Source organism: Pituophis catenifer, unplaced genomic scaffold (assembly GCF_029215685.1).
Source record: "Pituophis catenifer annectens isolate HBS135680 unplaced genomic scaffold, rPitCat1.0.hap2 SCAF_9, whole genome shotgun sequence".
NCBI classification, from domain to species: domain Eukaryota; kingdom Metazoa; phylum Chordata; class Lepidosauria; order Squamata; family Colubridae; genus Pituophis; species Pituophis catenifer.
In genome coordinates, this window is record NW_027256889.1 from 25,073,481 (window position 1) to 25,096,748 (window position 23,268).

General features: G+C 42.5%; 1 protein-coding gene across 1 annotated transcript in view; it reads right to left on the reverse strand.

Moving 5' to 3' along the window:
• The window catches only part of COL16A1 (collagen type XVI alpha 1 chain), a 286,423-nt gene that overhangs the window by 144,641 nt on the left and 118,514 nt on the right, over window positions 1–23,268 (reverse strand). Inside the window, exons 10-13 of the mRNA XM_070949755.1 lie at window positions 21,740–21,775; window positions 3,813–3,839; window positions 2,674–2,736; window positions 3–44 (exon numbers count right to left, since the gene is read on the reverse strand). Coding sequence (XP_070805856.1) covers window positions 3–44; window positions 2,674–2,736; window positions 3,813–3,839; window positions 21,740–21,775 — 168 coding nt within the window. The remainder of the gene's footprint in view (window positions 1–2; window positions 45–2,673; window positions 2,737–3,812; window positions 3,840–21,739; window positions 21,776–23,268) is intronic.

Sequence of the window (23,268 nt, forward strand, 5' to 3'; positions counted from 1 at the left end):
ACCTGTAATGGAGCCTCAGGTGAGATCCGGACACAGTCAGCACCCTGAAGGGAGATCAGAAGACAAAGCAATCAGAGGACAATTGTCAAGCCATTTAAAGCACAAGTCAACCCAGGAAGAAAGATCCACTGATAAATTCTTTAATAGACTTACGATCAAGAAGTTAAGAAGTTAATATACAAAATCTTGGGAACAAAATAAGCTAAAAGCCCAGTGCTCATTTATTAAAGGAAGAGAATATTTGTAGCTCAGGAATAAATTGTGGGGTCCTTGATGGTCTACTGTATGAGCTTGGTTGTTTTCTTTCAGACTTTTCACTACCTGATTAGGTAATATCATCAATGCTAGACGGGAGTGTGGTTTGCTCTCATTTTATACACAAGTGGTGTGCTCTGTCAGTTTTGGTGAGCCTGATTGTAGTAGTTGCTAGATTAAGCTGTTTTTTGGTGTTACCTCAGGAAACAAAACAACCAAAGCACCTCCTCACCAGCAATCAACACCCAGATGAGCAGAGATTAGCACCAACATCTTATTTTATTTACTTATTTATTACTTTTTTTTTTTTGCTGCCAATATTGCCACGTCTTACAATCAAGAAGTAAACAATACAGCGGCTCGAATAACATATGCACAAAAATGGAAACAGGAAGAAACACCAACAGATGAAGAAGTGATAAAAAAAAGTTTTAGAATGTGCTGAGATGGACAAATTAACAAAAGAAATTAAAGAAAAAGAAGAGACAGATTACTATATAATTTGGAACAATTGGTATGAATGGCTTGAGAGCAGAAATAAAGAACAACATAAATAGGGGAGAATATAAAATGTAAAATATGTATGCAATATGCTAATTGTTTTAAGAGGGAAAAAGTTAAGCATTAATGGGTTTTTCAGGCATCTGAAACAAATATATAGAAATGTATAAAATTAAGGCTATTAGGATTAGAAAATACATTGTAATCAATCAAAAAGAGGACAATGAAGAAAATGAAACAATATGAGAGACATGGGAGGGGGGAAAATCACAGTGGAAAGCAGACCACGAAGAAACACTTGTTAAAAAGAGGATATATTTATATGTTGTATGTTATGTGTTTGTCATAATGTGTAGTAATAAAACAATAACACTTTTTTTTTTAAAGAAGAAGTAAACACTACTCCAATCAAGGAACTACCAACTCAGACAAATAAGCTAATACATCTAGCACTGAGGAAGTTACCTAGCTGGATAAATGAAACATTTGCCAGGAAACAACCAGGCTCAGAGAGCACCGAGGAGCCCACAGCTCATTTATTAATTGTACAAAATGTGCTGGTTACCAATTTGCTTCCAGGTCCAGTTCAAGGTGTTGATCCTTACCTTTAAGGCCCTTTATGACATACATCTGGGATATTTGTAGAGCCACCTCAACCCAGTGGGATTAGCCCACTCGACTTGCACCAACAGAAGAGGCTTACTGCAGACCCTGTATTCTAAGGAATTTCAGATGGTGGGTCAAAGAGAAACCTTTTATCCCCTACTATGGCCCCTGTCCTGTGAAACAGTCCACTGCTGGAGGCGAGAGCTGCTTCCACCCTCTTGGCCTTTGGGAAGGGCTTCAAAACCTAGTTTAGGTGAGGGGCCCCTAAGGGCCCCCCTTTGCTGCATGTGGTTGGTGGGATAAGAAGAGCTCACCCCATGCCATCTGCCCCTCTTTATTTTAGTTTTTATACAACTCTTTTTTGATTTTTTAATGTTTTATATTTGTATCATTTCTAAGCCACTCAGAGTTGCTGTATCAGTGAGGTGGATTGTTTATTTGTTTGTTTGTTTGTTTGTTTGTTTATCATATTTTTCAGAGTATAAAACGCACCTTAGTTTTTTGGGAGGAAAATAAGAAAAAAGCTGATTGGCAGGTCGCTCGGCCTTCCGGAATACCCCCAATCAGCTGTTCCCAGAGGTGAATTTTAGCAACAGGTTCCTTGGTTGTGAGCTCTGTGCCTTGGTTTTTTTTTTTTTTTTTTGCTTTTTTTCCTGCCTCTGAAAGCCTCCGAAACAGAGCTTCAGAAAAAAGGCCTCTAAAGCTCTGTTTGGGGGCTTCTTTTCTGAAGTTCTGTTTGGGGGCTTCTTTTCTGAAGCTTTGTTTCTGATGCTTCTTTCAGCCTCTGAAACCTCCATTTGAGAAGCTGGGCGGGGCTACATTCGGAATATAAGATGCACCCAGATTTTCACCCTCTTTTTTGGGGGAAAAATGTGTGTCTTAATACTCCGAAAAATATGGTGTTTGTTTGTTTGTTTGTTTGTTTGTTTGTTTGTTTGTTTAAATAAATGTTAATGAATTCATTAAAGTGGGGACACTGAGAGATGTTTGAACCTCTTTTTCTAAAAATACGATACTCAAAGGCCAGCCATCTTTCTTCCAGACAAGACTGATCCCGAAATAGTCCTCTGGTCATCATGAGTTAAATTTTTGAGATGCTTTCATTCCTCTCCCAGCCTGAGCCCTTTCTTGCAGTAGTTGAATGTTCCAAGTCTTATAAGTCAGCATCTCACTTTGAGGGAGATGGGTGGCTCAGAAATGTAAAAAATAAATCAATGAAAAATCTGCTTCGATCCCCAGATCCTACTTTTCGCACATTGCAGCCTGAAAGTGGACAGGTATCCCATGAAGTTTAAGAAAGAGCCTACTTACACGATCACCTTTCTCTCCTTTGGATCCATAGATTCCTGGAGATCCCCGTTCGCCTTTCCCACCCTGCAGGGAAGAGAGGCAAAGCTTAACAAAATGACAAGCAGAAGAACAGGATCAGGAAAAGCTCTCTGTAGAATTCCCTTTTGAAACTGTCTCAAATAAACCTTCCCTCGAACTGGTCTCAGCACCGAGCAGTGGCAATTCCATCACCTCTGCATGCATTTGGTCAATTGTCTGAATATGTCCTGGTGGTCATATGATCACACTTCCTTTTTCACCTTTCCCTGTTACCTGAATATGGAAGTGGGATTGGCATAAGGGAGAATATATGGCAGATATGGTGGAGAAGGAAGGAGATACAATGGCGGGAGGAAATACTCATCCAATACAGAGACTCATGCTGGTGTGAGTTGTTGCTCTGAAAATTGACTGCACACTTAGCAGATGTTCTAACAATGGCAGCAACAATGTTTATGGGTACATCAAATAGCATTAGTGACTAGGACACACAATCTACCCCTCTCTTGAAATTACTGTAAATACACAAAATTAAAGTATCGTTAAATTATGTATGGCTGCCTGTAAGATCTGCAAGATTAGCAATAATGGTGATACAATGGGTTTATTAAAGCCAGAGAAAGCATTTTAATCTATTTAAACTCTTGGGAAACATTATTGATTTTGGAACCAGTCTGCAAAGATTCTGGAACTGTTTGATGTAGTGGAAGTTATATATTTCGCAAAAAAAAAAAAAAAAATCTAATCAGAGATAATCAGAAAAGAAAATGGAAAATAGCAATAGCAAAAGCACTTAGATCTGTATACCACTTCATAGTGCTTTACAGCCCTCTCTAAGCAGATTACAGAGTCAGCATATTGCCCCCAACAATCTGGGTCCTCGTTTTACCGATCACAGATTGACGGAAGGCTGAGTCAACCTTGAGCTGGTTAGGATCGAGCTGCTGTAGTCAACAGAATTAGCCTGCAATGCTGCATTCTAACCACTATGCCACCACGAGTAATATCAATTTTGGGGGTGGTGGTCAGGTTTTTGCAAGGGACAGAAAAAGAAACTAGGAGAACGGTGGGATTCAGGTGCCTCAAGCAGCTGAGATGATTGAGAAAAAGGAGAGACATACCTTCAAACCAGGAGGACCCAAGGTAGCCTGGGGAGGAAAAAAAGCAATATGAATGCATCTGATGGAGACACCCAGGAGCAAACCAACTGCCAGAGTGGGAGAAACAAGCATTTACAACAGATAAAATATGAGATTTGTAAAGGACCACGTAACTTAGCGAGGAACTTCAAACCTAAGAGCTGGCTTTAAGAAGATGGAGAGGACTTCCTTCTTGTTTCCTCCAAGGGAAGGATGGAAGAAAAGCAGAGGTAATAGCAATAGCACTTAGACTTATATATCACTTCACATTGTTTTACAGCCCTCTCTAAACAGATTACAGAATCAGCATATTGGCCCTAACAATCTGGGTCCTCATTTTACTGACTACAGAAGGATGGAAGGCTGAGTCAAGCAAGGTAAACTACAAAATGAAAGTGCAAGTCCATTAAGGAGAAGGAGATAGGAATATGGTTGGCTCATCCCAGGGTCCCCCAAAATGATCAATATTGCCACCCAAAAGTCCTTGAGACTATCAAAGGGGTCAATAAATGGCTGGGGGAGGCTGGAGGTCAATGGGAATAGATTGAATATGGAAAAGTGAGGTGACATGGGATTAAACAATCACCATTCTCAAGTGAGGTATCACCAGCCTGTTTGACACTCATCAGCTTCATCCTTCCTACGAATGATATCAACCGTTTAGTAAAAGAAATATGTTAAATCTTATATTTGTCACATTTTAAATATTACCTATTCTTATGAAATCATTGTTAGTATCTATTACCTGTTGTTATTCATGGTGTGATTAAAATAGCATTTATCAAATTATTTTCATATACTGTATGTTTGGGGGAATCAATGAACACTCTGAAACTTCATGGAAGGGGTCAATGAACTGAAGAGTTTGGGAACACCTTATTTATCCCTATCAAAGATGGTTGGGCAAAGGAGCTACTTCCCCGAAGGGATTCTCAGAATTTTAAGACAGAAAAGAGAATCTCATGCTTTCTTGAGATCCTGGCAACGGAGAGAGACCTGGGGGTAAATTCTACATGCTGGGTTTCAGGAGTGATATGACCACTGGGGTTAAATCTTTGAGAGTGAAGAGTGACAAACAGAAAAGTCATCAGATATGCAAGATCCTAAAATGGGGGTGGGGCCAGTCAGAATTTTTACTACCAGTTCTCTGAACTATTCAAACTTTCCGCTACCGGTTCTCTAGAACAGGTCAAAACCTGCTGAAACCCACCTCTGGCAACATATAATGGTTGCAGGAACTGGGAATATGTAGTCAAATGAAGAGAAGGACTAGGAGTCTTCCAATATCTAAGAGCCTGCCACAAAGAAGAAGGGCGGGGGGGGGGGGGCAAACTATTTTCAAAGCACTTGAAGGCAGGGAAGGAAGTAACAGATGAAAATGTATCAAGGTGAGAACCAACATAGAAAGAACGAAGGAGAAATTTCCTGACAGTTAGAACAATTGATCAGTGGAACGACTTGCGTCCAGAAGTTATGGGAGCTTCATCACTGGAAGTTTTTAAGAAGAGATTGGACAGCCATTTGTCTGTAATGGTATGGGGTCTCCTGCTTAAGCAAGGAATTGGATTAGAAGACCTTTGAAGTCCCTTTCAACTCTGCTATTCTGTTATATGGATTCCAAAGAACCACAGATTTGAAAGGGAAGGGAAGGGAAGGGTTCTTTGCTCTATCCCCTGGTATAGTGCAGGGCTTAACAGATGACCAGCCTCTGTAAGAAGACCTCTTGTGAAGGTCTGTTTGGTCTGCCCATTTCAGAGACTGATAGCTCATACGGTGAGATATTCCTCCAGATTTCTTGCCTGGACCACTTTCCTTGTAATTTTAATCCTTGTTTTGCTCTCTAGGGCAACAGATTATCAATCTGCTCCTTTTTCTGTGTGATGACCCTTCAGAAATTTGAAACCCACTACTGTATCTCCTGTCGTTCATCTCTTCTATGAGCTAAACAGATGAAAGTCCTTTAACTCTTCCTCATGAGTTTAGATTCCAGATCCTTCACATCCTTCTGTGCCTTTCTCTGAATTTGATCCAGTTGGTCGCTTTCCTTTTTGAATGATGGTGCCTAGATCTGAGCACAATACTCTGAATGAAGTCTGATCAGGATAGAGTAGATGAGAAAGGTTACTCCCCAAAACTTTGACCCTATGCTTCTGTGAATGCTCTCCCAAATCATATTTGCCTTTTTAGCAATTGCATCACACCACTGGCTCATATGAACTCACAGGAGACCTTTGGGAAATAGGAAATAAAAATTGAATAACATTTGCAGAGTTTTTTTCCTGTTCAATTGTGTCTCCTTCTCAGAGATTGCCTGGACAAGTTCCTGCAGGTTTTGTTGATGAGGATTTTCAGAAATGGCTTGTTATTGAAGGCTACTTCTGAAGGCTAAGAAAGAGTGACTGGGCAAAGGTCACTCAGCTGCCTTTGTGCCTAAGACAGACTAGAAGTCCTGGTCTCCCTGTTTCTAGCCTGATGCCTTGGCCACCATAGTAAACTGTCTCTCTTTTAGGCTAATTCCAAAAACTGCAGGGGGTTGATAACAGAGGAAGTCAGAGTGGGGAAAAAAAACCCCACCCCTTTTTATTTCATTTCTGGGAAATTTGTGGTTGGTTGATTGATTTAGCAGAAAGGAAACTTCTGGCAGCTTCATGTGTTCATTGACCCTGCAGGAAGGGGACAGTAGTTGTCTGGATGCAGACGTTCAATTTTGCTGCCAAATCCAGCAAGACAATCTGGGAAGGAAGACGTCTGATTCTCTGCTCTAGCATCCATGCCCCCCAGAGGATACTCTGCACCTCAAAGTCAGCTGTTGGTCCTTGTGTCTTAGATGGAGAGTTTAGAGAGGTATCAGTTGGGATGATTTAAGATGAAACCCTTTGTTGTTCATCTTGACCTCTTGTATTTATTTATTATTTGTCAACATGTACAAGGAAACAAGAAACAAGTATAGACATAGACATGGATACATGGAAAATTTTTTGGCACAAATAAAAGGATATAAATAAGCAAAACATAGCCATAAATGGATAAAATGTGTACATATAAATGGGGACAGTAGGACAGGGACGGTAGGCACCCTGGTGCGCTTATGCACGCCCCCTTAGGGACCTCTTAAGAAATGTGAAAGGTTCACGGTAGACAGTTTAAGGTAAAAGATATGGGGATTAGAGAAACTAACAACAGGATCAGGTAGAGTGTTCCAGACATTTACTACTCTATTGCAGAAGTCATATTTCCTACAATCAAAATTAGAGCGAATTACATTGAGTTTGAATCTATTGATAGATTCTTGTTATTATGGATGAAATTAAAGTACTCATTAACAGGAAGGACGTTATGGTAGATAATCTTGTGTACTAAGATTAGGTCGGAACATAGACGGCATAGCTCAAGGCTATCCAGACCTAAAATTTCAAGCCTGGCGGGATAGGGAATTTTATTTCGAACAGAGGAGTTGAGTACTCTTCTAGTAAAATATCTCTGAACGCTCTCTATTGTATTGATGTCTGAAATACAGTGAGGGTTCCAGGCAGGTGAGCAGTATTCAAGGATAGGTATTCAAGTATTACTCAGTCTGACATTTCAACACTGTCTGGTCTGGTCTGGTCCTGGTCTGGTCTGTCTGGTCCTCCTGCAGTTTCCCCTTTTGACTAAAAATCAAAAGGGAGAAGGACAGTTGCCCTACAGGGAGGTGGAGGATTCACAACCCATGTCAGGTGCTCTTGGCAACCAGAGAGTCCTCTAGGGAAGTGTTGTGGTCTGCCAGCAGCCTGTGGACCTGGCAGCGGAGTCAGACAGGCTGGGGAGGATAATGGGCCAGTCCTGGAGTCAGGGGAAGGCCTGGACGAGGGCTCTGTGTCAGAGGCAGAGATGGGGCCAGGGCCATCTGGGAGTTATGTGCTGCCTCCAGAGCCTCCAGAGTCAGACATCAGCGAGGCAGAGGAACAGGGGAAGCCTGTTCCTAGTACACGCATGCAAAGAAAAAAGGACAACTCAAGAGTAAGGCCAGAAGATGATTTGCCCCTCCGAGAAGGCTTCAAATAGCAGCAATGAGCCATTGGGTTCTTTGTAGAAAAGCAATGTTGATTCCCATGCTTCTTGTCAGCATCTCTTGAACTTTGTGGGGGTTTTGCCAAGAAAAGCCTTTGGCAGGTTGCCAAAGACATCAAAGTTTGGTGATAAGGCCGATGGACTGGTTATTAAGAATTTAGTTTTGGACTAAGCTGAGAATGAATTAATTCTCAGCTGTTTTAATAAATTAAGTTTGTTGAGGACTGAATTGTGTTTGGTAATCACTACTTGGGCCTTGGTCACAACAGGAAGCAAATAGTTTTTATCCCAGAGCTATAATTGCACTCAACAATGAACTAAGGGGCCACCATCAGTGAGCTGTTGGACAGCATTACTTGGTCTGTTGTGTGGATGTTTGGGTGGTTTAGGGGCGGGTGGGAGTGTGTTTGGCGATTGTTATGTGTGTTGGACCTGGTCTTTGGGTGTTAAGTGAATTTTGTTGTATGGGTATACTGTGGATACCCGTACAATGGCAATAAAGTTATTTATTTATTTAAACCATCAGCAAGACAGAGGAGAAGTTTAGACCTGAAAGTGATCTGGTACTTTTGAGGCTGAAAAGGCACCCATGGAAAATTGGCTGCTGAGAAGATGAATGCAGAAGGCCCTGCCAAATGTTACTGAGGGCTCTTTTGGGGTCTAATTGTGGGGAAGGCATAGACAGTAGGTCCCAGAGAGCAGTAACTGCATTAAGTGTCACTCAGCATGGAACTGGATGGGAGTCTCACCAACGCATCTGGCAGTTAGGATCAGATGTAGCTTAATTTGCACGAGCATGAATGTTCTGGATATAATCACAAAATTATGTCTAGCATGTATTCTTATAGTAGAGTAAAATGTGGTTTTTTTTTCAAAGGACAATTGGACTTCCTTGGTTTCTTTGATAACATTTCACTTCTCATCCAAGCAGCTTCTTCAGTGGCTTTTTGGACAACCATGACCTGGATGATTGAGAATCCCCATAGACTATAGTGGAGAACTCAAGATAGTTCTTGAGTTATGACTATAATGGATGCACCATTATATGACTATAATATGCACCAAGACAAATTCCTTGTGTGTCCAATCACACTTGGCCAATAAAAATTCTATTCTATTCTATTCTATTCTATTCTATTCTATTCTATTCTATTCTATTCTATTCTATTCTATTCTATTCTATTATTATTCTATTCAAAATTCAAATTTTATCTCACTTAGCAACAAAAAAATTTGGACTCAATTGTTGTCGTAAGTCGAGGACTACCTGTAAAGCCCAGTTCCAGTAATTCATGTGGTTTCTGTTTTCAGACCTGGTCAACCTCAAAGGGTTGATAATTCATCGTTTCCACTAAGAAATCACAGCCCATCCATCCATACTGACAAAAGGTTGGCTCAAATATTTTGCAGAGCTATAGTAGCATACCTCGGCCTCTCTTTGCCCATCCCCACCCCTCAAAAAAAAAAGAAAGAATAAATTGACTAACCTTTGACTGCCCAAAGAAAACCAGGTCCTGAGGCAGCTACTTTTGCAAATGCTGCTTGCTGGCTGCACTGAGTCAGCTAGAAATCTCAGGAAAAGGTTTGCTTTTCCAGACTGTCTTCTGATAAGCAAAATCAATGGAAGAAGCCAGATTCACTTCATGATTGCATGAGTCACTTAACAACTGCAATGATCGTGCAATCACAAGAGTGGCAAAAAGGTTATAAAATTGGGTGCCACTCACTTAACAACAGAAATCCTGCTCTCAGTTATGGAATTGAGTTGAAATTTATCTGTAAGTTGGCAGATCTAATAAGATCAGCAGTTCTTTGCAAAGAAGGGGCGGAATGGAACAATTTGCCATGGCCAACTCCCTGCGGCCATCTTGCCATGGTGAATTGGCCATGGTCGTGGCAACCTGGCCACTGCAATTGTCCTAGACCCACAATAGGGCATTGAGGGAGACTTTCACAGGATGTGCCATGCACCGTACATACAAACATACTTCCAGAGGTCTTGCAAAAAGGTGCTTATCTTGTCAGATCCCCATCTGGTTTATTTTGCTGGGTTTTTTAGAGATGGCGGTGAGGCCCACCTAAGGGTCTTAGCCAGGGGTGAAATGTAAAATTTGTTACTACAGTTCTGTGGGTGTGGCTTGGTGGTGGTGGTGGGTAATGTGACTGGGTGGGCGTGGCCAACTTTTTTTTTTTTTTAACTTTTCAAAGCATTTTTTCTAATGCTTTGAAAAGCCTCTGCCGATCAGGAAACTCAGCTGGGATCGTTAGAGAGGCTTTTTTAAAAATACCTCTCTGCCGATCAGCTCAGCTGGGATCATCAGAGACTTTTCAAAGCATTTTTTTTACCACCTCTTCGGCCAAGAGGTTGTAGAAAAAAATGCTTTGAAAAGCCTCTGATGATCCCAGCTGAGCCATGCGATCATCAGAGGCTTTTTTTTTTACTTTTAAAAGCATTTTTTCTTCGGAAGAGGTTGTAGAAAAAATGCTTTTAAAAGTAAAAAAAAAAAAAAAAGCCTCTGATGATCCTGCGGCTCAGCTGGGCATTGGGGGGGGGGCACGCAGGGATTTTTGCTACTGGTTCTCCGAACCACCCACTGCCATCACTACCGGATCAGGCGATCCGGTCTGAACCGGGAGCATTTCACCCCTGGTCTTAGCCGCAAATAGACTAGGGTCTACGATGCCTTCAGAACTGCCTCTTCCCAAATAGAATAGAATAGAATAGAATAGAATAGAATAGAATAGAATAGAATAGAATAGAATAGAATAGAATAGAATAGAATAGAATAGAATAGAATTCTTTATTGGCCAAGTGTGATTGGACACACAAGGAATTTGTCTTTGGTGCATACTGTATGCTCTCAGTGTACATAAAAGAAAAGATACGTTCATCATAAGGTACAACACTTAACTATTAATTTTTAGCTCAAACCTTAATTTCTAATGGGTAAGCACTACTCTACGTCCTATTATGGCAGAGTTGGTTTCATTGGAATAAGAGCAAGGGCTTTCATCAGAGGCTGCCTCTAAATCAATGGGACTCCCTGTCCCTGGCAGCCAGTTTAACTGCCTTTTCTCTTGGCCTTTCACCGATGGATCACAATATGTCAGGCACCGACTTCATGAATAATAAAACATGTTATTGAATGCATCGTCTGCTGCTTCTGCCTGCTTTAATGAAATGCATTTTTACTAATATGCAATGATATGTGGAAATGATCTTGGGAGATTGGTGGAGGCGGGGGGGAAGATGCTGCTTAGGCAATGGTCAGTTAAGAGGGCAAAGCTCACAGCTACATAATGAGTGGAGAATGATGTCAGCCTTCCCAGGTAAATTAGACATGAAACACAACCAGATGAGTTAATTCTACTTACTGTAAGGCCACGTTAACAGAATCTTGCAAGTCTTAAAATACAAACCTCCTACCATCATCTTTACAGTCTAAGAACTTGGAAGGGGGTATTTCTCCTGAATTTCTTTCTCCACCCATTATGCAGCTGCAGGCTATGCCTTCTCTTATCTGGCTATTCAGATAAGATATCAAATATCCCCAGGCAGCATCTCTTCCCCCTCCCATCTCCCAAGATCATTCCAACATACCATTAGATTACTATCTAATCACTACAATTATCATTACTATCTTTAATAATCCCAAACCTCTTCTGAGTTCACCAAATGTCTCTTCTGACATCAATAATTTCCTGCTGATTTTATAGATGCAACTGGGCGAGAAGGAGATTACCACTATCACTGTCAATATTTTTCTGACTTTCCACATCTTTGTAAATAAGATCTGATCCTGCTTCGTTTCCAAGTGCAGACAAAGATGAGCAACTCTTATTTCTGATCCTTCTGTCTCTTAAACATCTTTTTTTAAAGGATGGTACTGGTTTGAATTGTTCTCCATCAGTTGGAGGAGGGTATGGACCATGATGATGAGAACTATCTAGTGGTTAAGGTGCTGGACTAGAAATGAGGTGACTGAGTTCTAGTCCTACCTTAGGAATGAAAGCTGGATGGCTGGCTTGGGTCAATCACCAGGAAACAAAGAATTCTAGTCCTGCCTTGGATGGAGGGAGATAATTATAATAAAAATCAAACAAATCAATAAATCAATAAATGATCTTATCCATTCAATCGTGCCCAATTCTCAGCAATTCTATGGACCAACTCTCGCCACATTTTCTGATCTTGTGTGGCTTATTTCAGTTGTTTTACTTTCTGGCTGGTGTCGGCTTTGATGGTGTGTTTTGGCAGCCTCGTTTCCTTTCACCATGGACCATGCTGAGCATAACTGCTTTTTCCAGTGTGTATGTTTGCATGACATGACCGAAACAAGTAAGGTGGAATTTTGTGATTTTGCCTTCGGGCAATAGGTCTGGTTTTATATCCTCCAGCACTTGTTTGTGTGTCAACTTTGCTGCCCGAGGAATGCACAGGCGCCTTCTCCATCATCACAGCTTGAGTGAGTCGATTTTCCTCCTGTCTAGCTATTTCATGGTCCAACTTTCACAACCATAATTAGCTATGGGAAACGCGAACCAATCTACATTAAGTTGCCAGGTTGATCATGAGCCTGGGTTACTTTTTTGCTATAAATGAAAGAGATCAATATAGGATAAAGCCACAGAGCCTATTCCAAGGCACCTGGTGCTGTGGTGGAAATGGCTCCTCTCCTTCCATGTTCTCTCCTTTCATAATCAGAGGAGCAATTTTAGGGCTGGTGTGTTGTGACCTAGGCCCAAGTAGTTATTACCAGGCACAATCAGTCCTAAACAAACATATTTTATTAGAACAGCTGAGAATTATGTTATTCTCAGCTTAGTCCAAATTAAGTCCAAAACAAATTCTTCATAAACAGTCCTTCGGCCTTATCACAAACCTTTGTCTTCTTTGGCACCCTGCCAAAGGCTTTTCTTGGCAAAAATTCAGAAGCAAGAGATGCCGACAAGAAACAAATGTAGCAATGTTGCTTTCCTACAAAGATCCCAAGAGCCATTGCTGCTCTTTTAAGCCTTCTGGGAGGGGGCAATCATCTCCTGGCCTTACTTCCGAGTCGTCCCTTTTGCTTTAGCTGCTCTTGCCTTCTGGCAGCTCTTCGCATGCGTGCACTAGGAACAGGCTCCTCCTGTTCCTCTGCCTCTCTGATATACGACTCTGGAGGCTCTGGAGTCCGTGCATCACTCCCAGATGGCCCTGGCTCCATCTCTGCCTCCGATGCAGAGCCCTCATCCGGGCCTTTCCCAGACTCCAGGACTGGCTCCTTGTCCTCACCAGCCTCCTCACTGTCTGACTCCACTGCCAGCTCTGCAGGCTGTTGGCAGACCACAACATGGTGTCTCTGGCACAGCAGCAGAAAGTACCTCAACCGATAGCCTCCATCTCTTCCAGACATTCTCACATGCAGAAAATCTTTTTTTTCCCATCATGGGGGGGTGGGGGTTGATTTATGGAACCGTTCCTCCTCTTGCTGCTTCCTAGCTTTTTGGCTGCCTGCGCAGCAGCAACCAAACTCAAAACCATCATCAAAAACATTCAAATCAACTTTCTCATTTTTGCTCTGTTAATAAGAAATTGGCATGCAGTACAAAAGGAGAGAAGACTTGGGGCAGAAGATTTGACTTCAATGTAGCAGAGAGACACAGTTCAGAAGGCTCATGTAGTTGGCCAGGGGTAGCCTGCTAATGGCTTATTAAAGTCCCCATTTGCTTGGGGCTGCAAAACTGTTCAGTAGGTAGAAATGCGGCTTTGCGGTTGTTTGTTTAGCAAATAGAGAAACTGCCTGATGCCAATGCCTCTAGGTGGCTTCCAAGATTATAAAATATTGGATAAGACCAGGATAACCAACTAGGAGATGATATTATTGTGGCTGGTGGCACAGTCAGCCAGATGTTTAGATTGGGCATGGCTTTTTTTAACCACCTATCAAATCCCTCACAAGGACCAGATGTTGTAACTTGATGGTGTTAAAGGTAATGTAAGCTGTGCCAAGCTTTATTACTGTTGTTATTGTTGTTATCCAAATTTTTTGTCTCTTCTATCTTCTTTTGTTGGCCAGCAGCAGCTATTGGAAAATATTGACTAGATTTATAGCTAATATCTAAACTATTGCCTAGAAATCTTTGGGGCTTATCTCACAACCAGCACACAAAACGTCTTGTGTATATTTTGCACCTGATTTCAGCCTGCAATCTGAACCTCTAATTTAGAAAAAACATGAGAGGAATAAGATTCACAGATTCTTCTATACTTTTAATAGAAGATAAGATTTTGAATCAGGTAAATGGCCTGGGTCCAAACATTTCCTTCTCAATTTCTAACTTGAGAAAATCCATAGCTCTGCCACAGAGCCCTCACTAGCAGGCAGAAAACTCCAGATTTAACCCCTGATGTCTCCTATCTAAAAGCCTCTTTCTTATCAGAATGCAGAGAGCGCCAAAATTAGTCTCTGGCTAATGCTGAACTAAAGGGACGCATATTCTGAGTCAGACAATATATATATATCTATATGTTGGAAGTGATGAGATTACAACTTTTCCCTACGAGTTTAAGTTGAAGGTCCATGTCACCATGCCTACCAAGATAATCCCAAGTCTTTGAGAAAGCCATGAAGTCACCACTTTGTCACTGGGACTCCCCCTCCACAAATGCCTGTGTAACCACTAGGCAGCCACCAAACGTGGAAGGAAAGTGCGCAATGCAAAGATGAGTCCTCCTGCAACCTCCCTTGCACTTTCTCCTGTCATTGTTCAGTGGTTGCCGTCGGAATGCTTGCTGACATCTGGAAGCCACCCGAGTTTTCTTCAGTCATCCAGATGTTCTGATGGATGCAAGCCAGAGAAGAACAGAAGAGATGGTGAGGGTGGGAGGATGTGGTCAGTGATTTGTGGAAAGCACATGTCCTCAAACATATGAATGTGAGAAATTGCTAGAAATCAAGTCAACTTTCAGGGAGGAAGAAGATAGAAATCTACGTTCCAGGAAAGAGATGCGTGGCTGGGATGCAGGCACAATTTAATCAATGGATGAATCAATGATCCATTGAGGGCTACAGTTCTGCAGCTGCTGTTAATTCTTTTGAGTCAGCAGCATCAAGCTGCCAAAAGAGAAAAAAGATCTAAAGACATTGCTGGGTCTTGTGACACCCTGTCTGTGGATGGAGAAATCCGGTGATTTCACCATTACTCCCAGTAGGTAATGTGATTGCTCAACCTCATTTCTCGTTCAGTTGTAGTCACTTCTTGCTACAACTGAGAATCCTGACTAGGGAAGGGAGACTGTTTAAAGAAGGGCTGCAGTGTTTTTAATTTGTCTAAGCTGCCCAGCACTAAAGTTCTTGAGCAAACTATAAGGTTACTAAAACATTAGAGTAAACAAACAACCACCTCCAAAATATGCAATAGTTGATAGACCAGGGAAGATAAATTTATCTAGCCTAGCACAAAATTAGGCCCTTAAAATTAAACTGGATGCAAAGCTGCCGAAAGCTTAAGCGAATACTAAACGGACATCAATTCTCTTTGATAAGGGCTGCCCAGAGTTACTTTATAGGGCAGATGGGCAACATAAAAATTTAACAAATAAATAAAATAACATTGTATTAGCAATAGCAATAGCACTTAGACTCATATACTGCTTTACAGTGCTTTACAGCCCTCTCTAAGCAGTTTACAGAGTCAGCGTACTGCCCCCCAACACTCTGGGTCCTCATTTTACCCACCTCGGAAGGACGGAAGGCTCAATCAACCTTGAGCCTGGTGAGATTTGAACTGCCAAATTGCAGTGAGCCGGCAGTCAGCAGAAGTAGCCTGCAGTACTGCACTCTAATCACTGCACCACCATAATTAGTTCCACCATCATCTAAATCCCTCGGTACAAAGAAGGATATGTAAGAGATAATCAGGCAGAGCCTGAGGGAGCAGTCAAGTATGTCATCAGTCTCTAGTCTCTTCTCACTTACAAGAGATCTAAGCCCAGCCCACCTTGAATTCTGTTGGCTCTTATCTACCACCAATTCACCTTGACTGTTAGTAATTCAGATTTTTGTAGAGAGCATTAGCATGCAACAAATCGATAGTCATTTGAACTGCCTTGCATCTGATTTATTGTGTCTGACAGGGCAACTGATATCAGTTGAGTTATGGCATTACTGTGAGGGGGATAGGTGATTAATAAATAAAATTACTGTGCAAATGACAACAGTTATGCATGTAATTTGTAACTACACAGATAAAGTGAATTGAGAAAGGGCCTTTCAATGGATTGAATCCCTATGCCCACTTTGGAAAGGGTCCTTCATCCCTGCAGATGGAAAATCTGGAGGAAGAACCACTAATGTTGAACAAAGACTTTGGGCAGATACATGAGAAAAGAGTCCCAGGGCTCTAAAATCTCACAAATCTTACACCAAGAGCTTACACTAGGGCCGGAAACATACTGTCAACCCACACAGCCACGTTTTCTCCATGCCATCTCTGAAAAGGAAGGACGTACCTCACAAAACTATTGTAAAAAAACAGGGTGAAGGAAAAGTTTGACGACTGAGACTGATAAATTCTCATGAGAAATGATTGATGTTTGAGCATCATTGTTGGATAATACCTATTTACAGTGAAAATTCAATTCATCAGGATTACGTGAAGTATATGCAAGAATATTGGAAGCACTTCCTGATGGTTTGATTAAAGCTTTATATATTATCTTTAAGGAATTCTGGGGAAGGTGAGAGATGATGGAGGATGGTGTACAATGCCCCTATCTCTCAAAAGAGAAATGAAAGAACCAGAGAGTGTGGCACTCCTTTCAGGACCTCACTTGAATTTGATGAGGAAGCAGGAATGAGAAGATAGCCAGGATGCAACTTTTGAGTCTACTACCGGTATGTATCTATTTGTCATGCCACTTAGCTATGATCAAAGGGTACATTGTTAAATGCTTTGCTGAAATCAAGAAAATGTCAGGGTTCCAAGGATCACCCCCAACGAAATAAAGCTCTGAGGCCTGAGGTGCCTCAAAGTTCTATTCTTCTGCCCCAGCTCCGGATTTCCGAGGATATTGACACACACCAACGGTCCTTATCCAATTTATTAAGTAGCAAGAATAAACAAGACTGGCAAAGGTTGGCAACCAGCCCAGAAAACAAGATATGATAAACCAAAATACTCTGATTATAAATACGAGTTGTTTCCAGCAAGAACGCACTACCTGTGTGCGACTTAAATAGGCTAAGGGAGTGGCCAATTATCCTCAAGCCCTACTCTTGAGTAGACCTCCTCCTCCTGAGTAGCCACTCCTGCCTTTTGGCAGCCCTGCATGCTCGAGCATTGAGGAGAGGCTCCTCCACTTCACTCTCTCCACTTAAAGGAGCCTCTAGAGGTTCTGAAGGCCCTGGCTGAGTCTCTGCCTCTGGCACCACATCCTCTTCAGCCTCCTCGCTGTCCGACATGAGTGCCGGCTGCGCCGGCTGCCGGCGCAACCCCACACCAGCCTCCTCATCGTCAGGATCAGCCACGATCCACGCAGGCCGCTGCCGGGCCACAACATCTATTTTATTAGAGATGTCATGTTGGCACATCTGAGAAAATCCCAATCTGAAAGCTTCCAGGTTTTCTCCACCCAGCTAACAGTTCACAGCCCTGCCCCACACCCACAAGTTCATCACATTGTCCAATCAACTCTTCACACTCCACTGGATACAATCTTCTGGCAGTCTCCATCAGACGCAGGCAAAAGTCCTTGAAGACGGAATGTTGTTATGACTAACTTTCTACCGCTCCAACAACAACCCCCTCCCAACTTCTCCAGCTAAAATATGTGGCAGTTAAGAAGCAAAAAAGAAAATTGTCTTCCAAAACTGACAGAAATATTATGTCTAAAGCATTCCTACATTTTACTAAGGAAGTTATCAGATCAAAACATAAGTTAAGCACACATTTTTCTACGCCGATTTCTGATGATTGGCATTGTTTTCCATTTGCTTATAAAGCTTTATGATTCACCGTACAATCTTCCTAGGTATCCAACTCAGACTGGGGGATGTATGGACATCCCTGCTTATACATTCTTAAGCAGGGATGTCCAAGCATCAGTGTCCGTTGGGGGATAAGGAGGACAAATGACAACTTGAGCATCTTGAGGTCACCCATCATGCAGGGGACAAGAAGGATCAGGGAACTAGAAAATAAACTCTGGGAAGAGAGATCTCTTTTAAACATGAGAGGAGAAGATCATGGAAGGATATATACAGAACCCTTAAAAACCATGAGGAGTGATAGTACGGCTCTATACGGCTCTACCCTTGGATTTCTGCATCCAGTTCTGATCATCGTGATACAGAAAAGATGCTGATGCCCTAGAAAGAGTGCAGAGAAGAGCAACAAAGATGATAAGGGGCCTGGAAGCTAAATCGTATGATGAATAGATAAGGCAGAGGTCTTCAAACTTCAAAAGGCTATGCTGGCTGGAGAATTCTGGGAGTTTAAGTCCACAAGTCTTAAAGCTGCCAAGTTTGAAGACCTCTGAGCTAAGGGAAATGGGCACATCTAGCCTAAGAGGGGAGACCTGATAAAGGTCTTCCAATACTTGAAGGGCTGTCACAGGGAAGCGGGAGTTGACTTATTCTCCAATGCACCTAAGGGCAGAACAAGAAGCAATGGGTGGGAAGTTCATCAGAGAGCCGTCCAATCTGCAAAGAAGGAAGAATTTCCTGGACAATGAGAACAATTAATCAATGGAACAGCCTGTCTCCTGGAATTGCGGGTGCTCCATTGCTAGAGACTTTCAAGAAAGGATTGGACAACCATTTGTTTGGGATGGTATAAGGCAGGGGTCCTCAAACTTTTTAAACAGGGGGCCAATTCACGGTCCCTCAGACTGTTGGGGGACCAGACCGGCTGGGTGGTTGTGACTTGGATGTGACTGGGTGGGCATGGCCAATTTAGCAGTCCATTAAACAATACACATAAATTAAACTTTAATTTGTTATGCTCCTGGTGGTGGAAAGGTGGTTAGTGAAGGGATGTGGCTATCTTGGGGTGTGTGTGAGGGACTTCTGTTTCTCCCTCTTTCTTTCTCAGCTGGGGAGGCCAAAAATGGGCCAGTTTTTGGCATCACAAGGCTTCCGTGTATCCCATTTTTGGCCTCCTCAGCCTCCAGAAGGCAGGTGGGAGCCAGCGGGTAGATGGGGTGATGTGGGTAGGCAGTGGTGGGATTCAAATAATTTAACAACTGGTTCTCTGCCCTAATGATTTCTTCCAACAACCAGTTCGCCAAACTGCTCAGAAAGTTAACAACTGATTCTTCCGAAGTGGTGCGAACCGGCTGAATCCCACCACTGTGGGTAGGGCAGCCTCATGGTCCCATGCGGGTCAAATTAATGGCTTCAGTGGGCCATATGTGGCCCACGGGCCATAGTTTGAGGACCCCTGGTATAAGGTCTCCTGCCTTAGGCAGAGGATTGGACTAGAAGTCCTTCAAAGTCCTTTGATTCTATGAAACTCTGGCAAAAATAATCATCGAGGTTGTTCTACGTCAGAATGCAGGACATGGAGTAATTATGTCGTGAAGGTTTTGATTCAGCAATAGGCAAAAAACTTTCTAACAGTAAAAACAATTTGGAACTCAGCACCAAGGGAAGTATTGAACTCTTTCACAAAATGTATTTAAGCTAAGGCTGGGCAGCCATCTGTCGGAAAACCTTTAATTTGGATTTCTGTGTGGAGCAGTAGGTTTTGCTGGATGGCATAAATGACCCCCTTTGACTCCGTGAATATGTGAATGACTGGCTAATGTCCCTTAATGGTCAGTGAACATCTGTTCTGGAATTGCATTGCACTAGTAATTGGTCATTTTCCCCTCCCACTGCCAAAAATACCCAAGTTATTTTAAAGCTTGGGTTTGCTTTCCAAGCTTTCCAGGGGTGGGTTCTAATTTTTTTTACTACTGGTTCTGTGGGCGTGGCTTATTTTGTGGGCATGGCTTGATGGTCATGTGACAATTATTTAGGATTTAGCAGAGGTACTGGTCTACCAGGCTTTTAAGTGCTTGCAGAGATGTACCGGTCTACTCATTTGTTTTTGGAGGCAGCGGTCTACTCATTTGTTTTTGGAGGCACCGGTCTACTCATTTGTTTTTGGAGGCACCGGTCTACTCATTTGTTTTTGGAGGCACTGGTCTACTCATTTGTTTTTGGAGGCAGCGGTCTACTCATTTGTTTTTGGAGGCAGCGGTCTACTCATTTGTTTTTGGAGGCAGCGGTCTACCACCACACTGCCTTTTAACACTGATCAGCTGTAGGGCGGCCCTTTGAAGCCCCGCGGCAAGAGTTTAAAAAGTTTTTTTTCCTTCTAGTCGATCAGCTGGGACTCGGGAGGCAGCGAATAGATTGGGGGCAAGGCCAAATAAAAGGTAAGAATAACGCGGGGTGGGGGGGCGGGAGGGCCCAGCTCCTGAAAAAAGAGAACCAGTTCGGTGATGTCATATCATCACCGCTACCGGCTCGGAGGAACTGGGCCAAATCAGGAGGAACCCACCACTGATGCTTTTTCTATAGCAAGGGTCTCCAACCTTGGCAACTTTAAGACTTGTGGACTTGAAGTCCACAAGTCTTAAAGTTGCCAAGGTTGGAGACCCCTGCTCTATAGAGTTGCAATTCTTCTTTTGGTCCTGTGTCTTGCTTTAAGCTCCACCTTGAAGCATACTCATTAAGCAGGAGAAGACTTTCTTGAAGGACTGCAAGCAATGACAGGACCTTGGAACAGCTGCTAAGAAGAAGGGCTGAAAGACAGTGGCCATTAACCGGTATCTTGCTTTTTGGAGAGGAGGAGCACTAACATTTTGTAGTGCAAGCCCTACCATGGGTTAAATGGAAATCCAAGAATATCCTTTTCATTACCAAGCCATCTTCTGCAGGCCCAGTGGTCCAAAAATAATATTTGGAGCAGCCCAAAGTTGTCCACTCTTACAGTGGACTTGCCAGGAAGAAAATAATTGTCAACATTAAAAGCTTCTGACTCAGAAACCTTTTCTGTCTTCATTCCAAGCACATGAAGATTAGCTATGGTTATTCAATAATGAAGGGAAAGCACAATATATATATATGTCCCAAGATGCTTGACTCTCCCCTATCTTCATTATTATTGTTTACTCTTATAGTCTCATTTCTGGCATTGTAATCCACATCTGTCCCCAAATTCTGTAGGCCATGACAATTGGGGCAATTAACAGCTGTTCAAAATATTCTGAAGGCCACAGTCACAAAACCAGGATTGCTTCTAATTCATTTGTCTGAATTAGCCTCAGATAGTGTAGTGTCTCCTGACTGAACAGGGGGTTTGACTAGAAGACCTCCAAGATCCCTTCCAAGTTTGTTATTCTGTTATCTATCAGTTTCCTCACCTATCTTCTTGTCTTGTCCCATCAAGAATTTCCACTAAGTGAGTCTTCAGGATCACAGCTTCTCTACTCTCTACAACAGTGTTTCTAAACTTTAAAATGGGTGGACTTCAACTCCCAGAATTCCTCAGCCAGCTTGCTGACTGGGGAATTCTGAGAGTTGAAGTCCACTCATCTTCAAATTGCCAAGATTGAGAAACACTGCTTTAAGGTCCCAATTTTCAGAATTCCTAGCTAGCATGGACAACGACAATGCTAACTGAGAATGCTGGAGCTTGATAGGTTATAAGTTGAGTATAGTTTATAAGGGAAGGACCACTGGGAGTTAAAAAGCCAAACATTGCTTATTGAAATTACAAGTTCAGTTGAGTGCCAGTTCAAGCTAACATTCAAGGGACAGATCACTTCCCTTCATTGAAAGTACGTTGGAATCTCAGAGTGACAGGAACATCAGCCTCTTACTTACATTTGCATATGATGACCCCTTCTCACATGGAGGACACTGTAAAAAAAAAAGAAAAGCAGCAATCATGAAACAGGAAATGAACCAGATGGAGTTACTGCAACGTTCAAAGCTTATATAGGTACTCCTCAACTTACAATCATTTGTTTAATGACTATTCAGTTACAACAGAACTGAAGAAAGAGACTTATGACCATTTTTTTCACTTGCAGCATCTCCATGGTCACATAATCAAAATTTGCACGCATAGCAACTGGCTGATATTTATGATGGTTGCTGTGTCTCAGGGTCATATGAACACTTTTTGTGATCTTCTGACAAGCAAAGTGGAATGGGGAAACCAGATTCATTTTGTTGCTGTTAGTTGCGAAGTTGTGTCCAACCCATCACGATCCCATGGATAACGTTCCTCCAGGCCTTCCTGTCCTTTACCATCCTCTGGAGTCCATTTAAACTCACACTGACTGCTTCAGTGATTCCATCCAGCCACCTCGTTCTCTGCCATCCCCTTCTTCTTTTGCCCGCAATCTTTCTCTCAATTGCCCTCAATTGTAAATATTCACTTTACAACTGTTTTACTAAGGTAAAAAGTGCAGTATGTTGTGACCTAGGCTTCCTGAGTCAATAAAACACATGAGAAGTCCCAAAAAACTCTTTTATTGCAACAGTTGTGAATTACTTTCTTTCACAGCGGAGTCCCAATTAGTTGCAAAAAGTCCTTCGGGAGAAGTCTTTCGGGATAATCACCAACCTTTATCTCCCTTGATATGCTGCCAAAGACCTACTTTGCAAAGCCACATGGAGTCCAGAATCAAACAGAGATGCTGACTGGGAACAGAATTAACAACGTTGCTTTCCTGCAAAGGGCCCATGTGCCTTTGATCCTCTTTTAAGCCTTATGGGAGGGGCCAATCATCTCCAGGCTTTACTCCCCAGTCATCCCTTTTGTTTTAACTGTTCTTGCCTTCTAGCAGCTCTGCTCATGTGCGCACTAGGAATAGGCTACTCCTGTTCCTCTGCCTCTCTGCTGTCCAACTCTGGAGGCTCCGGAGTCCCTGCATCACTCCCCAATGGCCCTGGCCCCATCTCTGCCTCCGACGCAGAGCCCTCATCCGAGCCTTCCCCAGACTCCAGGACTGGCCCATGTTCCTTCCCAGCCTCCTCACTGTCTGACTCCGCTGCCAGCTCTGCAGGCTGCTGGCAGACCACAACAGTGTGATTCAGTTAACCACTATGGCAAGAATGGTTGTAAAATGGGACAAAACTCACTTAACAGGTATCTTACTTGCAACAAAAATTTTGGGGTCAATTGTGATTGTCAGTCAAGGACGACCTGTATTGACTCCGAAGAAAAATTAAGCGGGCTACTTGGCCTGCATATCCTCAAGGTTTTGAGTGATCTTTGGTGGTTACTCAAAACTTTTGCCTACTTGAGGATACATCTATGGAGTTTCTCAGTCATCCTACAGAGCCTGTAGTACAGTGGACTAAAGCACACTGTTATTAACATCTGCTGCTTGCAATTACTGCAA